This window comes from Arvicanthis niloticus, unplaced genomic scaffold (genome assembly GCF_011762505.2).
Source record: "Arvicanthis niloticus isolate mArvNil1 unplaced genomic scaffold, mArvNil1.pat.X pat_scaffold_461_arrow_ctg1, whole genome shotgun sequence".
Classification (NCBI taxonomy): domain Eukaryota; kingdom Metazoa; phylum Chordata; class Mammalia; order Rodentia; family Muridae; genus Arvicanthis; species Arvicanthis niloticus.
In genome coordinates this window covers 51512-69473 of record NW_023046098.1, presented here as the reverse complement: position 1 = coordinate 69473, position 17962 = coordinate 51512, and the positions used below count along the sequence as shown (strand labels likewise).

General features: G+C 42.3%; 1 protein-coding gene and 1 non-coding gene across 4 annotated transcripts in view; both read right to left on the bottom strand.

Moving 5' to 3' along the window:
* Nucleotides 1-6446: 6446 nt before the first annotated feature.
* LOC117702106 (small nucleolar RNA SNORA17) lies at nt 6447-6578 on the bottom strand. The gene has a single exon (XR_004605975.1). It is a non-coding gene; the product is annotated as a small nucleolar RNA SNORA17 (small nucleolar RNA).
* An 866-nt stretch (nt 6579-7444) lies between these two features.
* LOC117702103 (NACHT, LRR and PYD domains-containing protein 1a-like) overlaps nt 7445-17962 on the bottom strand; it is a 53272-nt gene continuing 42754 nt past the window's right edge. For all 3 annotated transcript variants that reach the window (XM_076706373.1, XM_076706374.1, XM_076706375.1), the window contains 3 exons: nt 16867-17008; nt 10742-10786; nt 7445-10298 (listed from right to left, as the gene is read on the bottom strand). In XM_076706373.1, coding sequence (XP_076562488.1) covers nt 10000-10298; nt 10742-10786; nt 16867-17008 — 486 coding nt within the window. In that variant the 3' untranslated portion in view covers nt 7445-9999. The remainder of the gene's footprint in view (nt 10299-10741; nt 10787-16866; nt 17009-17962) is intronic.

The following is a 17962-nucleotide window of genomic DNA, read 5'->3' as shown; positions in this document are numbered from 1 at the left end:
ACTTGCTCTTTCAAGCTGCTCTTCTGCTTCTCTTTATCTCTTAGTTGTTCCTGAAGATTTTCTATCTTCTTCTGAAGAACATTGACCATCCGCTCCTTCGTGTCCAGCATGTCCTTGAGGTCGTGTATCTCTCCAGTTTGTGTGCCCTTCTCCTCAGTCATAACTGGTCTCAGAATATCTGTTTTTGAAGCAGTGACGTTTAATTGTCCTGAGGAAGAGAATTCTCCCTTTCTGGCATTGGGGCCTGCAAGAGGCCCCCCTGGAAGATTTTGGCAGGGTATTGCCCCATTTGTCTGTTGTTGCTCTACATTCCCTGGTCAGATGTCGGACTTTGCCACATCTTTGACAAATTCCAGAAGGCCTAGGCCCCCATTTCATATTATTTTGATTTTTCCTATAGTCATTTCTGAGATGACCCCATTTACCACAATTAAAACATTTGAAATCTTGGGTCATCTCTAGGTTTCTAGTTGCAGTTTTTCCTATTACTGACATATCAGCTGAGTGAGATCCAACATCAGCTGTGTATCTAATCCATTTATCTATTGATGCTGACCTTGCCCTCAGTGGTCTGATTACTTCCTTGCACTCAGCAGTTGCATTTTCAAAGGCTAAAGACTCAATTATTGCCTTTCTTGCTACTGAATCTGATATACTCCTTTCGACAGCTGAGGTTAGCCTTTGTAAAAAGTCAGGGAAGGTTTCTTTTGGCCCTTGTATGACTTGAGTAAATGGTTCAAGTCTCTTCCCGGATTCTGCAACTTTGTCCCAGGCATTTAAGGCTGACAATCTACACAATGCCAGAGTTTCTTCATCATATACAGCCTGCACCTCTATTTCAGCAAAACGACCTTCACCAAGCAGTTGGTGTATGGAAATCTCTCTTCCTCTGGCTCTATTTTGTCGTGCTATCTCCCTCGCCTCATCTCTCCACCATGCAACCCATTGTAAATTTGCGGCAGGTTCTAATATAGCTCTTGCCATATCTTTCCAGTCTTGGGGGATTATTCTATTTTTAATAGCCCAAGAAGTCAGAATTTGTTTAACAACTGGTGAGTGCATACCAAAATTAGTGACACTCTCCTTAAATTTTCTCAGATCTAACACATCCACAGGTTGCCATTCAAATTCCTCATAACCTTGTGGGTAAACAACATTTGGAGGTCTTTGTTGTACCGTAACCTGATAGACCAAGGTGTGTTTTCTAATAACTCTTGGTTGACTTTCTCTATTTACTTCTGTCTTAACCTCAGTATTTTCCTCAGCTGAAAATTTAAATTCCTCCCTTAAGGTTTGTATACATGCTTCATATGTTTTTTTATATTATAATTGTTTCCATTCCTCATTATTTTCTATCTCTTTCTCCATCTGATCTGTGAGCTGTTGCATGCTCTGTTTGATCATCTTTTCTAGCTCCTGTCTCCCAGTTTCATTTTCATCTTTCTGTCTCTTATTCTGATCTATAATTTCTTGTGTCTTCAATTCATTATTTTCTATCTGTTTCTCCATCTGATCTATTAACTGCTCTATCTTCTGTTCAATTATCCTTTTAATCTCCTGTCTCCCACTTTCATTTTCATCTTTTTGTTCCTGTAACTTCTGTTCTAAGCCCTGCTTCCATTCCTCATTATTTTCTATCTGTTTACAAATTTCATCTCTATCCTGTACCAAAAGTTCTATTGTTTCTTGTAATCTCTTTTCCAAGGCAAAGAATTTTTTATCTAGAGCTTTGTCTTTTGAGAAGACATAGTATATAAAAAAATTAAATATAGCAATACTGATAAATAATAAAGTGTTCCCTAAGTTGATTTCTGTCAAACCATTTGAAATATCATCATATAAAGCCCAAAAGATATCCATTGTTTTTGTCATCTTTAAGTATCAAAATATGTTTTTTTTTATATTAAAAAATTATCTGGTTTGGAGCCCTCAATTCACTGTTTCTACCTGAAAACTACCTCGTAGGCAGTTGTGTTCTAGGATCACCAGTCCCTCTTTACAATTCGTTACTATAACCTTTCTATTTATCTGTTTGGCTCTCTTGACTCAGAGCAGCCTGCAATTTACTCCTCGAAACCTTAAAACCTTTTACATCTATTTATCTGTGTCTATTCACCATTTTTTAATTTAATTTTTTAATTTAAATGACCTACTGGTCTGCTACAATAACTTTTGTTTCACTGTTGAATTTTCGGAAGACCCTTCTTTCAGTTTTCACAGGGCAGTGAGCAAGCCCAGCTGTAAGCTGAGTGCTGCTCCTGACCTTGGCCGTTGGGGAAGTTTTTGTACTTTGTAACCTTTCTTTTGTTCTTTCGTCTCAAGTTAGTTGAGTTCTAAATAATATGTTGGGCGCCAATTTGTTGTGGTAAATCTCTCGCCCATTGGAAGTCCATAGAAGAAAAGACACAAGTCAATAAGTATCAAATGAATGCTGCATGCCTAGATTGGGCAGATTTACCATTAAACTACACTATTCCCCGGCTATGAGAGCTCTTAACAACTTGCGGTTTCCTAGGTCTTCTTCGTCTTCTCTCTACCAACTGCCCTCTAGCTTCGACCAACTGCCAACTCCGCCGCCGCTTCTCTCTCCCTTCTTTTCCTCTTCTTCTCCCTTTTCCTGCCTCTGGCTCCTCCCACTCCTCTTCTACTGCCCAATCACTGGCTGTAGCCTTTATTTAACAAATTTGATTGGACAGAAGGTTTACAAGATTCACTCCTCCTTCGCAGCCCCGCCCAGGAGTGGAGTTACCATGACAACAAGAGGCTAGGGCTATCCACCACAGATGCCCATATTGATTCTTGGGTACCTGTTTTATTCCATGTCTCTTTCTTGTCCCGGAGATTCCTCCTACTTCCCTACCCTAATCAGTTGCAGATTTCCACTCATTCTCATGGCCATCTGGCCATCACTCCTGTTCTTCCCAACACCTGATCCTGAATCCCTCATCTTCCCCATCTGCCTCCCTTTGAATTTTCTCCCTCCATCTGCCTCTTATGACTATTTTATTTCCCCTTCTAAGTGAGATTCAAGCATCCTCACTTGTGCTTTCCTTCTTGTTTACCTTCTTTGAGTCTGTGGAGTGTACCATAGGCATCTGTATTTTATGGCTAATATCTACTTATAAGTGAGTATATACCATGCGTGTTGTTTTGGGACTGGGTTACCTCACTCAGGATGATAGTCTCAAGTTCCATTCTTTTCCTGCAACATTCATGATGGTCTTTGATTTTAATCGCTGGATACTATTCTATTTTGTACCACATTGTCTTTATCCATTCTTTAGTTGAAGGGCATCTAGGTTGTTTCCAGCTTCTGGCTATTATGAATAAATCTGCTATGAACATAGCTTAGCAAGTGTCTTTGTGAGATGGTGGAACATCTTTATAGGCCAAGAAAGAAATTAGGATAACAACAACCTTTATGTTAGCCATGAATATAGCTGTTTCCTGTGTGTGGGATATTCTCTTGTAGCTGGGTTGCCTTGATTGACTTTTATGGGAGAGGATGTGCCTAGTCTTACAGAGACTTGTTTTGTCAGGGTTGAGGGATATCTAGGCAGATCCCACCCACTCAGAGGAGAAAGGGAGGGGGGATGGGTGGAAAGATTGAGGGACAGGGTGACAGAGAGGGGTGTAGTGAGTAGGATATAACATGAATAAGTAAATAAAAATATTGTTTTAAGTTCCTAATGAACCTTTGGAGCTAATGACATATACTGTTGTTTAATTAGATAGTCTTAATGGAAACACATGTAAACATCTTTGTTACAACTTCTTATTCCATTTATGATTTGAATTTATGTTTGAACTCATAAACATTTTGAAAAAAAAGATGTTTGGAATATCATGTGATCATGTATCCTAAGAAAGTACAAGAACTAGGAACTGTGACAATAAGAGTGTGGAGTGGAGCCAAGCAGAGAGAGAGCAGAGAGATCTAGTAGGCTTCTTCTTACCATAAGACAGGTTTTTTTTTTTTTCTTAACAGCATGTTTCTTTTTACTGCCAAGGACATGGCTTTTCCAAACTGAATAAAAATGTAAACATTATTTCTTTCTCTAAGCAATAAAGGTTGGAGCTTATTTTTCATCCAGAATGAGTGAGTTCTTTCTGTGCTGGTGCTTGCTCAATGAAACCAGCTGGTGGGGGCTTTTGTTCCATTACATATGTATGTATATATGTATATACGTGTATGTGTGTGTGAGTGAGTGTGTGTTTGCATGAATGCTTGTGGAGTAGATGAGACAGGTTGTTGAGCTCGACCAAAAAAATGTGAACATGTCTGTGTTTATGTATGAATTCATGAGTTTCTGTGCATATTTCCTGTGAAAATGTTTTTCTTTCTGTGAGCATGACTTTCTTTTCCTGGTTCACAAAGCGTTAATTGCTCCAAGCCTCTTTCTTTTTAGTAAACTTGCTTGGCCTAATTCATGACCTTATGCAAGACCTGCTGGTCCCAGCTGCTGTTTCTGTCTTTTTTATTTCTCATCCCTGATCTTCCGTCTTAATATCTTGTCATTCAGGACCCCTATCCTTGAAGGTTCAGAGCAGACAGGAGAGAGCAGGATGGCCTGACAGGTGTAGATACATGAAGCATACTGGTGATTCTAGCAGTCTACTATCCACCAGAGCTGGTCCTTGGCCCTGTCCACTGGCTCTTAGGATGATGTCCCTATGTCTGCCATAAGATGTTTTACTAGAGTCAGGTCAGCCCTTATCTTCTGACAATTCAAGTGGTTTGGTGGACTCTTGGTCCCACTGTTCATCCTGCACATCTACAGGGCCCATTGATATGGGCATCCCTAACCAAGGCTCCTCAACTAGTGAACATGTTCTTCAAAAGTGAAGGAGACTCTTGCTTTCTCACCAGGAAGTCAGGCAACAAAGAGCCTGTGTAGATGTTCTTCCTCTGAACCCTGAGAGTGGAGTTTGAATCTTATTTGTTGTTCAGTCTCTGCAGTTACCTGGGCAGGAGGAATCAGGCCCAAGAGCTTCATTCAGGTTTGCAGAAGTCCTGCCTGCCTGACTGCAGGAGTCATGTTTCAGCTCAGTTCATTTCTCCATTAACTCAGGACCCGAGGTTTGCTAACAGGTCCCAAGTCAGCAATGGCTCCTGGATCTCCTCAGGTTTGTGCTCTGACTCTCGGTGCTTCTCTCCTTCCCTACAGCCTGCCAAGCCACAAGCTGTTCATTTCAGTAAACACATCTTAGGCCACAAACCCTGTTTATTTTTTTTGACTTCTGAAGTCTCCTAAATATCATATTTAGGTTTTGATTCTCACCAACACCATATTCTTTTTCTGTAGGTGTGTGGTGTGTGTGCATTTTCATGTTCAAGTAGAATCACATGTGTGACCCCAGGGCCAGCTGTCTTGCTGGTTATAGGGGTAAGGATACGGAAAGGAATCTCTCCTTTCCCAACCTGATGTATGGCAGATAAGTTTAGGGCCACCTCACATGTTCAGGGTCAGCCTTACCTTTGCTCCAAACAGCTCACCTTTGACTGGCAGCTGTTTCATGCTCTAAGACCAGGTGCTGGCCCTTCTCCCAAGTGCTGGAGCAGGGCCAATTCTCCACATCTCATGAACCAAAGGACAGGTTTCATATCTGCTTCAGATGATGAGGGAAGTATTTGATGGGGAGGGAATTATCTCTCCCTCATCCATGCCATTCTAGAGGAGACAGTGGCAGGGCCAACATTTCCATACTCATACCCTTGGGTCCTGTACACCCACAACACCCATAATGTTTGGGGCCTGTTCTCCTGAGTTCTCCAGCTGGCTAGGGCTGATTTAGCTCTCCTGCTCTGATGCCCCCAGGGGCTTATTCTCCCATGATGCCCAGGAGAAGGGTAGGGTCAGTTCTGCCGAGCACCCAGACGTGTACCTGGACAGCAGCCCAGACCAGGGATTTCTGCCTGGCCTTTGGTGGTACTTCATCCCTGCTGCTGAAGTACCATAGGTCCTAATGTGAATCCACTATCACCATAGGACAGGAACCCACCATGATCCCAGGTGGCATCACTGGTACTCACATCAGGCTGTTCCTCACTACCCTCCAGTCTCCAGTTTTGTCTCTCTTCATTGTGCCCACATCCCACTGTTTCTCTTTCTCTTACATTTCTCCACCACTTACTTGCTCCTCTTAGTGGCCTGAGGGATTTGAGTGTCTGGGGTGGCCCCAGGAGTGTGATGCCCTGCCTATGCTTTATGGTTCTGGACAGGGATCATCTTGGGCATGGTCTGCTCCCTATGCTCTTCGCAGACCTGCACAGTGCAGAGTGGTGGTCATCTGAGGCTAGCTCCCTACCATGCCCCATGGTGTCAGAGTGGTGGTTGTCTAGGTCTTACTCTTCACCCTGCCTGGACTAGCTCCCCATCTGACCTAGCTCCCAATCCTGGGAGTCCACAGGACTACTGGTTGTCTTGGGCTTGCTTTGTTCTGGCAGTGTTAGGTCACTAATCATTCATATGTCTATAGGTCAGAACACTGAGCCTAGACATAGGCTCTCTCCTCTCTATCACCTGTGGAAGCACACCTGATACAGCAGCTATACCTGCAACACCTCTAGGGGCAGGTGTTGTGTGAATCTTTTCCTGGGACAACAAGATTGGTACAGAATGGCAATGTCCAGTGTGGGTGCCATTCCTGAGCAGGTGTCCTGTGAGAAAGCAGGCTGAGCAAGCCCTGGAGAGAAAGCCAGTGAGAAACACTCCTCCATGGCCTCTCCTGCAGTGTAAGTAAGGCCTTTGGTTCCTGCCCTGTCTCCTCAGGAAAGACAGTAAGCTGTACAGTGAAGTGAATGTGTTCCTCCCCAAGCAGCCCGTGTGCAGTCCTGGTGTTTATCTCAGCAACAGAAAGCAAATGAAGACACATCTTGTGTTGCAAGAAGTTTCCCTCCAAGATGAAGTTTCCATCTCACTCAAAATTGTTATACACCAGCGAATGACGGGCTGAGCCATTTTATAAGAGACATGAGAGTTTTGTTCTTTTTTTTTTTTTTTTTCCTATTCTTTTTTTTTTTTTTGGTTTTTTGAGATAGGGGTTCTCTGTGTAGCCCTGGCTATCTTGGAACTCACTCTATAGACCAGGCTGGCCTTAAACTCAGAAATTCGCCTGCCTCTGCCTCCCAAGTGCTGGGATTAAAGGCGTGTGCCACCACTGCCCAACTTTTTTTCTATTCTTAATGTTACTTTATCAAATTTTTTTCTCACGCAATATATTTTAATCTTTCAGACCAACACAACTCCTGGAAACAACCAATAAAAAAATCATCTTTCCCTATACTCTTGGCAGCATTTATGTAGTGTAGAGAAGGAACACTACCCATTCATTGTATGAAGCCACAGTTATGCTCATACCTAAAACACAAAGACCCAACAAAGGAAGAGAACTTTAGACCAATTTCCCTTAATGAATATTGATGCAAAAATACTCAATAACATTCTCACAAATCAAATCCAAGAACACATCAAAATGATCATTCACTACAATCAAGTAGGCTTCATCCAAGGGATGCAGAGATGGTTCAGTATACAGAAATTCATCAATATAATCCACTACATAAACAAACTCAAAGAAAAAACACATGATCATTTTATTAAATGTCTTGAGTTTATATAACACCTCTAGTATTTTTCTCAAACACTGTTAATCTTGGGGAGGTTCAATTGTTTCACTGCAGTCTGGCATGTTGGACAACCTAATTCAGGCTTGCTCCAAGATGAAGGTGACGACGATTCAGAGGTCTGGTCTTATTTACCAGTTGTATACATAGTTCAGTCCAATCATAGTTGTCACATCTTGAGAAAGTCACTGATCACTGGTTAAAGTAAACCATATTTCTGCAAATAAGAGTCTAGCATAACTGTCCTAAGAGAGGTTCTACTCAGCAGCGACAGACATAGATATCCAAGCCAACCATTGGATGGAGCTTGAGGAGTCTTATGGAAGAGTTGGGTGAAGGAGAGGACAGGATCTCCACAGAAAGACCAACAGAGTCAATTAACCTGAACCACTGTGGAATCTCAGAGTCTGAACCACCAACAAAAGGTCATACACAGTCTCAACCAACTCCCCACCCTGCACATATGTAGCAGATATGTACAGTCTTCATGCCAGTCCTCCAATTATTGAAATGGGGGTTGTCTCTAAATCTGCTGCCTGTCTTTGGATCACACTCCCCTACTGGGCTGCCTTGTTTGGCCTCAGTGGGAGAGGATGACTCTATGAACGCAGAGACTTGCAGTGCCAGGATGGGGTGGGGATAACTTGGGGAGAGGCCTGTAGTCTCTCAGAGAAGAAGAGGGAGAGATGGGGGGAGGAACTGTGTGTGTGTTGTGTTGTGTGTGTGTGTGTGTGTGTGTGTGTGTGTGTGTAGGACTAGAAGGAGGGTGGACAGCGATCAGAGGGATACAGAAAAAAGGTGATATAAACTCATTTTTATACACCAACTATGGAATAAAATAAAATTTAGTAGTCTTAAATATATTTCCTTTTTATAGATTTTAAGAAGCTCAGACTATAAAATTTATATTAAGTATTGATAGTTTAGCAGTTTTAGTTATTTACAAATAAACTCAGTATGTTGTAGCTGCTGTACACATTTAAGAACCATGATTGACATCCTAGTGTATCATATTTGTCATACACATTTAAGAGCCCTGATTTGATCTATAATTACATTATTTGTTCAGTTTTAAGTTATTTCTTAGCTCCTGATAAATCAATATAACAGAAAGGGAGTCCAAAAACTTGAAATTACTTGTCCTATAAAAAGTACAGAGAATTCTGGGTAAAGTCTGGGCTAAAGCTGGCAGCCTGTGACCCAGCATAAGGCAGGAGTTAAAATAAGGAAAATACCATATTTTAAGACAGAGAGGAAAGCCTTCATTTCACACAGCTTACCTGGCACACCTGAAGAGTCAAGAGGAAAAGATGGCCAACACTAAGAAGCTGGCCAACTGCTCTGTCCCTGGGTCTGGCAAGCAGGGACATAGAAGCTTGATCCAGAGCAGTAGCTGGGTAGCCTGGGGAAAGAGACTGGCAGGGCTGTCCTGGGAACAAGTATACAGGCTCATAAGCCTCCAGTGCCACTGTGAGTTTTGGTGAGATAATTTTTCTTGTAGATGCATTAGCAATGGAGAGGAATCCAATTTTGTTATTCATTCTTTTATAAAAAATAAAAAATATCTTGTGTGTGATTGTGCATCTGTGTATGGGTGACTATGAAGTACAAAATAGGATATTGGATCTGTGGGCTTGGTGTTATCCATATTTGTGAGCTGCTTGAAGTGGGTGTTGGGAATAGGATTCTGACTATCTCCAAGAACAGCTTCTAACCACTGAGCCTTTTGTTCAGTCATCTGGTCTACCATCGTACATCAGTTTCTTAAGCTGTGACTGACACCTCCATATGGGATGATGTAATCAAATGTGAGGCTTGCAAATTCATCACAAGAACAAAAAGCGAATGCATATGCAACTGTCCAAGATTAATTCACAGTGTGCAATGCATCTGAGGTGTTTCTGTCAGTGAGTTCCACGTTGCATCATGTGACTTCCCTACATCCGTGTTTCTAACTACATAACATGAATTAAAAAAGCCCTTTCCTAGTCATAAGACATTCACTTCCGAGGGAAAGCTATCATCTCTTTGTTTTCATTCCAGTATCCCCTGTCCTGCTTGCATTTATAGTGGGCCAGGTTGTCTCTACTCTAACCATAAGAGCAGGGGTTAGGGCACAGGAGGCAGGGGCAGGGAAGGTATAGATTTTCTGGCTCCACTGTGTGTTTATGAGATGCTCACCACATATGACATCTGGTCAAGGAAGGGCAAAGGGGAACATCCAGATCCCCAAGAGGTGTTCTGGAAACGGTACTCTCAGAAAGGAAACTCAGATGGAAACTGACTATATAAATGGAGAAACTAAGGGCCAAAGGAAGGTAAGGCAGAGCCAGGATTCTAAGGAGAATAATCACCCCTCAGCCACTAAGATGTCAGAATCTCACAGACACCACTTCCCCCCTTGATTTTTCAAGGAGTTCCATGACCAGGTGAGGATGGGTTTCCTTCAGAGCTAGGTAGAATCTGTCTTTGCAGAATTGGTTCCAGGAGTAGCTGAGGCTGAAGAGCTTCCTCATCTTGTCTTGGTTTGTGGTCTCAGCCCTCACTGCCTCATACTCCTCTTCACTCAGTACCACACCATAAAGCTTGTCCAAGAGAGGGTCCACTGATGTCACTCGGACCACCAGCTGCTCCCGATGCTCATCCATAAAGTGTATCAAAGAAAGAGCATCTAGGTGTGAAGATGAGAAAGGCACTGAGCAAAGAAATGCTCCTTTGGGGTCTCCCACTGGCTGCCCACTCCTTGCTTTTTTTTTTTTTTAATGTAATCACTCTTTGCTTCTGCATCCCTGGCTCCCCTTTTCCTCTGGAAAGTCATTGGCAAATATCTTTATGGTTTTTTTGGGCCCAGTTAATTTTTTGAAATTTTACCTGACTATGGGGAGGGGTTTATGGTTGGGCATTAATTTTGGGGTTGAGTAGAGTTATTGTCACCATGGGAAGCAGCAAGGGGCATGAGGGAATTCTGCCCTGGATATGAGCCTCTCCTACATTCTGGTGAGGTTTGCAAGCTGAGGCTTCCTCCTTTCTCTTTGCCCTTCTCTAAAGGCTCAGAAGATGTACCAGCAAAATACAATTGGCTTCTCTAGTGTGTTACAATTTTTTTTTACTAACCTCTGGGAGCTGAAGAAATCCTGGGCAGTGCAGGTCTGAGGTCTTCTGGAAGAAAGGAGAGATGAAACGTATGTAATGATGCTCATACCAACATGCGGTGCATTCTGTGAAACTCATACACATGCCTGTTTTTGAGAACTAACTATAGACATTTCTGATATAATGTGGAAGATGAACAGCTTCTCAGTTATTCAGGGCATTTAGCCCTAGCCTATCATCATAGAAAGAATAGAACAGTGAATGAGAAATAGACACTTCTCCCACATAATCACAGCCTCAATTTTATCCTCAACTGAATTCCTTGCAGACAACAAGTCCCCTGCTAGATGGCTTAAATCACTTATCATCTAATTTTTGCTAAGAAAGAAATCTATTTTTGGTGTTGTTTGATTTTGTACACTCACATACAATAAACTTATGTTCTGGATTTGCTGGCAGAATTAAGGTGAAGCAAGACTGAACTTATGGGAATAGTGAGTGAATGTCAGTCACAAGTGAAGGAGATTGCTAAGCTGCAGCTTATGAATAAACCTCAAGCATTTGAGAAGACCCTATATTCTCTGTCCTCTAACACATTAGGGAAGTCAGCCCAAGAACCCAGTTTGTTGTATCAGAAGCCCTGGTTGCATCAGAAGCCCTGTTACATTTGATTAGTGGAGCTTGGTTTTGGCATTGTGGGTGTTGGGCTAGAAATGTACTATTACTGAACTCAAGAAATTGCACTATATTTGAGTTTCTATGTAATCTTGAAAAGATGGATGAGTTAAAATGATGGACCAAAACCTAACCATAGAAATGCAAGAATTCTGCAACAACGGCTTTTAAGACATACATTAAAGAAATAAATAGATGAAGGTTTCAGAAGATGGAAAGACACTGCCACCATGCCCATTGTTTAGAAGAAACAACATTGTAAAAATAGCCACTGACTAAAAACACTCTACAGAGTCAATGCAGTCCCAATTAAGATCCCAGGGACATTCTTAACAAATAGTAGGAAAAAATTCTGAAACACACATTGAACCACAAGAGCTATAGATAGGTAAGGTAATCTTGGACAACAGCAGTATAATGGGAAGCACCAGTTCATGTGGGTTCAAATTAATGCTAAAGCCATAGTAACTAAAAGAGCCCAGCATGAGTAGAAATGGACACCCAGGTCAATGGATTAGAATAGAGTGGCAGGCAAAATCCTTACAACCATAGCTACCAGGCCTTTGATGAAGAAGCCAAAAATAAACTCTGGGAAAAGACAGCCTGTTCAAAAAATGGTACTGGACAACTTAAATGGCAACACGTGGAATAATTAAACTAGATGCCTATGTCTCACCATCAACACTTCAACACAAAATGATCAAAGACCTAAATATAAGATTCAGTTCCAAAACTGGTAGAGGAAAACATAAGGAGTGCATTCAAACATGGCAGCATAAGTTAGGATTGTCTGTGTGAGACTCTGGTAGCAAGGAAACAAAACCAGTAGTAGATAAATTGAATTTCACAACACCAAGAAAGTCTGTATAGTAAAGATAACTTAAGTCAGCAAAGAGTCATGCAAGAAGGAGACAAACAGGTTTCAAGTTAATATCTAGTAGTAGATTAATAGTAATCAGAATGTACACAGAAATCAAAATCCTAAATTCCAAGGAAATAACCCAGTTATAAGATGGGCCAGAGGAGTAACCAGAGAATTCTCAAAGGAGAAAATTCACATGGCTAGGAAGCTTTTTACTATTAGAAAAATTCAGGTTAAAATTACCTATGCTTCCATGTCATCTCTTGAGAATATTCAGTATCAAGGAATGGGAGTGTGTAGAAGTATTGGGTTTCAAAACAAAACTAGGTCTTGGCATGAAATACCACCATAGGAGCTGTTGAGAATGGAGGCTCCAGAGTTCCTCATGACAATATAGGTTCATGTAATTCTTGTTTGTTCATCATCAGACCCAGTAGATAAGACCTTATCTTGGATAAGGTAGTATAGGGAATACAAACATCTTGGAAATGTGAAACTGAGAATTCAAGCTGAAATTGAGTTGGAAGCTTCCTTCCTATTGCTAGGGTTTCTAGTGCTATGCAGGCTGCTGAAGAAGAAATGGCATCCCACACAGCTGTGTTATCTATGATGCTATAACTAACCTGCCAGGCCAGAGGGTCCCACTACTGCAATATTGGCATAACTATGATGGGAGCAACCAGTAGCTTCCTGATTACACTTCATGTTCACTCCACAAGATAGAATCCATCACAAATACTATACTGCTGGTAAAACAAAGAAACCCTGGTTGGAGGATGTCTTAGGACTTTAAGAGAAGCTTCTACTGCTGCTTAGCTAAATCGACATAGTATCAATGCCCTTCTGAATATCTGTGCTTTTACCACAGGCAGAAGCTACTTTCAGCAGTCATAAGAAAAGCATTCATTTTCAATGAATGGAGGTGACTGCAGATACTTATGTCTGTACAGGATGCTGAGAATAAAAGGATGAGTGTGTACTTATCCCTGTAATTAAGACATTTATAATACTTCTTAAGGCTTAACTAACATTGTCAAAGAAGAATTAGAAAGATTATAGCAATATACTATATGGAGAAGGCTTGTGAAGTGCTGTTTGTAAGCATGGCACGATCATGGCCATCATGAAGTCATAGCATCTGCAACTCCTGTCTCTGTACCCTCATCAACTGGGCCTGCCAAGAAGTCAGCTATACATGGGAAAGCAGCTCACAGGGCCAGTGCCACTTATAGCCAAACTACTGGCAAATACATTATTGGAGACAGGGAAGTAAACATCCCATCTGTATACCTGCTGGTGAGCTCACTGTGTTCTATAGGATAGTTCAAAACCCTTGGTTACACAGATGGTCCCAGTTAAGCTCTGTGAGATGAAGAAAAACATTTTGAATGTGGCAGAGATTTAGAGAAGAGAAGCAGAGCTGGCAGGAATAGGATGGAGAGAAGAGACAACTTTTCCCTTTTCTTTTTTCTTTCTAAGGCGCAGTGACTAGAATGTGTGCACATATAAAATAGTTACAATAACATTTATTAATATATTATTAAAGTATTATTTATTAATATAAATTATGGACGAACTTAAGATCAGGTATCTAACACTGGAAAAATCTCTTCTCTTTAAGTGAAGCTGTTGTGTGATTTGGAGCCAGATCTTTGTGCACCTCAACCTGTCACTTACAGGGCAGTGGGAGAAGAAAGAGAATACAGGATTGAGAAAATGGGGCTTAGGGTATGTATTGCTTTGCAGATGATGTGTTCCCTGAAAAATGATCATGTGTTGAAAGACTAGCCCTCCAACAGTATTCAAAGGTGACTGTCCTGAGGGCTGTGAGTCTATGAATGAAGCTACACACCAATGCTCTTCATGGAGTGAGTACTGAGAATGGAAAGGGAATCACATGAGAGTATACAGTTGGTAGAGGACAGTCACTGGGCATGTCCAGGAGAGAATGTAGTGCATAAACTTCCTGTTCTTCTCCTCTTCTCACCTCCTACTCTTCTCCCCACTCACTCTTACTCTCTCTCCCTTTCTCTCCCTTTCATTTTCTCTTCATAGGTGATAGCACATGACTAGCCTTCTCTCTCACATGGAAGCTCCCACAGGATATGAAATACCTTGTTTCATATCAGGCTCAAAGAGATCAAGGCAGCTGACTGTGGACTGAAATTTGGTTCTAAGATCTTAAGACAAAGGAAACTTTACTTCTTTTGAAGTATTTTTTTTGGAACATAGATGTTCAGAATTGAGACTTTCTCTTGGTGGATTTTCCTTTGATAAATATGAAGTTTCCTTTCTCATCTCACTTGATAACTTTTTGTTGAAAGTAACATTGGATATCAACATAGCAATGCCAGCTTGTTTCTTTGGAACATTTGCTTAGAAGACTTTTTTCCAGCCTTCTACTCTGAGGTAGTGTCTGTTTTTGTTACTGAGGTGTGTTTCTTGAATTCAGCAGGATGCCAGATCCTGTTTGCATATCCAGTCTGTTAACTTATGTCTTTTTATAGGTGAGTTGAGTCCATTAATGTTGAGAGATATTAAAGACAGATGATTGCTCCATTTACATTTGTTTTTGTAGGTGGCATTATGTGCATGTGATTCTCTCCTTCTGGCTTTGTCATGAGAGGATCAATATCTTGTTTTTTCTTTGGTGTAGGTACCCTTCTTGTGTTGGAGTTTTCCTTCTCAAATCCCTTGTATGCCTGGGTTGGTAGCTAGATATTGTTTGAATTTGGTTTTGTCCTGAAATACTTTGGGTTTTCCATCTATGTTGATAGTTTTGCTGGGTATAGTAGCCTGGGCTGGCATCTGTGTTCTCTTAGAGTCTGCATGACCTCTGTCCAGGCTCGCCTGGCTTTTAGTGTCCCTGTTAAGAAGTCTGGTGTAATTCTGATAGGTCTGCTATACCACTCTTGGGCATATACCCAAAAGATGCCCCACCATGCCACAGAGGTACGTGTTCCACTATCTTCATAGCAGCCTTGGTTATGATAGCCAGAAGCTGGAAACAACCCAGATGTTCCACAACAGAAGAATGAATACAGAAAATATGGTTAATTTACAAAACAAAATAGTACTCAGCCATTAAGAATAAAAACATCATGAGTTTTGTAGCAAATGGATGGAACTAGAAAATATCATCCTGAGTGAGGTAACTTAGACCCAGAAGGATATGCATGGTATGTACTCACTAATAAGTAGATACTAGCCCAAAATGTACAGAATTCCCAGGATACAATTCACAGAACTCAAGAAGGCTAACTAGTTGAAGGGCCCAAGTGAGGAGGCCTCAATTCCACTAGGGAGGGAGAAGAAAGCAATCATGGGGTGGGGGGCAAGGGACCTGGATGAAAAGGGGATAGGGAGGGGAAGAGGGGAGGAAACAGGACTGAAGTCCCGAGGGCCAGCAGAATGAATCAAAAGAGGTAAACGTAGGAGGTAGGAGTTTGGGGCACCCTCTAAAATGTACCAGAGACCTGGGTGGTGAAACACTCTCAGGACTCAAAGGGAGGGACCTTAGATGAAATGCCCTACAGTGGAGAGAGGGAACTTATACAGTCTACCTCCAGTAGAAAGACAGGTCATCAAGTGGAGGGATGAGGTTGCCATCCCACAGTCAAAAACTCTGACCCAGAATTGTCCCTGTCTGAAAGTATTGGAGGGACAAAAATGGAGAAAAGCCTGAGGAAAAGGAGGTTCAGTGATAGGCCCAAATTGGGATCCATCTCAGGGGAAGGCCCAAAGTCCTGGCACTATCACTGATGCTATGGTGTGTTTACAAACAGGGTCTATCATGACTGCTCTCTGAAAGGCCCAACAAGTAGCTGAAAGAGTCAGATGGAGATATTTACACTCAACCAATGGACAGAAGCTGGTGTCCCCTGTGGTTGAATTAGGGAAAAGCTGGAAGAAGCTGAGGAGGAGGGCGATCCTATAGGAAGACCAGAAGCCTCAACTAACCTGGATCCATGGGATTTCTCAGACACTGAGCCACTAACCAGACAGCATACACCAGCTGATATGATATCCCCAACACATATACATCAGAGGACTGCTAGGTCTGGACTCACTCAGAGAGTAACCCTCAAGAGACTTGAGGACCCAGGGAGTGGGGAGGTCTGGTGGGGTGTAGGGGAGAGGGGACATCCTCTTGGAGACTAGGGTGTGGGGAAGAGGTGTGGGATGTGGAAGTTGGAGGTTAGACTGGGAGGCGATAAAGTCTGGACTGTAAAAAATGATTTAAGAATAAAAAAGGAATGAAAAAATAGTCCTTTTTTCTCATATATTTGTCACAACTGTGAAGAGCTGACTAACACAGTGTCATAGTTTAAACTGTGGTCCTACCACATTTTATTGATTCAGAAAAGCACATGACTGATGGGATTATTTTGTGGCACCAAGAAATATTCGTGGGTGGGACACATTCTCATCGAAGCAGGAGGAGGGGGGATGGGATAAGGGGTTCCTGGGTGAGGGGGGAAATGAAAAAGGGGATCACATCTGAAATATAAATAATATATTCAATAAAAAAGAAACAATGACAACACATCTCTCCTTAATCACTGCCTTTCTTCAATTCTTAGGGTCTCTGGTCTTAAACTAATTTTACCTGGTTGCAGCAAGGCCTCCCATAGGAGATTCATATGCCTCTTGTCTCTGATTTCCAACATAATCTCCGAATCCATGCGTCCAATATAGATCTCAGAGAAGAGCTGAGATTCCCCGGGGCTTCGGTAGCACAGCTCCAGTTCCTGGAGACACACACACACACACACACAGAGAGAGAGAGAGAGAGAGAGAGAGAGAGAGAGAGAGAGAGAGAGAGAGAGAGAGAGGGAGAGGGAGAGGGAGAGGGAGAGGGAGAGGGAGAGGGAGAGGGAGAGGGAGAGGGAGAGGGAGAGGGAGAGGGAGAGGGAGAGGGAGAGGGAGAGGGAGAGGGAGAGGGAGAGAGGGAGGGAGGGAGGGAGGGAGAGAGGGAGAGGGAAGAGGGAGAGGGAAGAGGGAGAGGGAAGAGGGAGGAGAAGGGAGAGGGAAGGGAGGGAAAGACAGGGGAGAGGGAGGAGAGGGTGTGGGGAGAGGGAGACTGTGTGAGAAGGCTCTACTCATGTGAATTAGAACTTTCCATTACCTCATAATCTCTTGATCTTGCATGCCACAGTAGACACTATCTTTTGCATTGAGGTGACCCTCAACTTTTTAACCTACATCTTTACTCTCAAGTAAGGACCCAGCTGTGACCCAGCATCCTGGTTCTTTTCTCATTATTCTGACAAAACCTGACAGGAAGCACCTTAAGGAAAGGTTTATATTGTTTAGTTTCATGGTGAAGAATGCATTGAAGCTGGGGCTCCATTTAGTGGAAAAACATGTGGCATGGTTTGTTATATCCAGAGGCTCAGGAATGAGCAGTCTGAGGTGGGAGCAGAGCAAGGCTGTAAGCTTTAAGACTTGCCACATCTGGTTTGCTTCTGACAGCCAGGCCTCACAGATTTGGTTCCACAAATTCCCAAACTACTACCACTGTCTGGAGACCAACATTTACTGTTTGACATCTACACCTGTAGGAGACATTTCAGATTCAAACCATAACAGCCATAGATGAGTGAGAGCTCATCCTGAAGGCCCTGCTCACAGACCCTCAGCCTGGGCTTCTCTCCATGTTTAGCTGGAACCTTCACTGTGTCAGTCTGAATCTAATCTCTCCA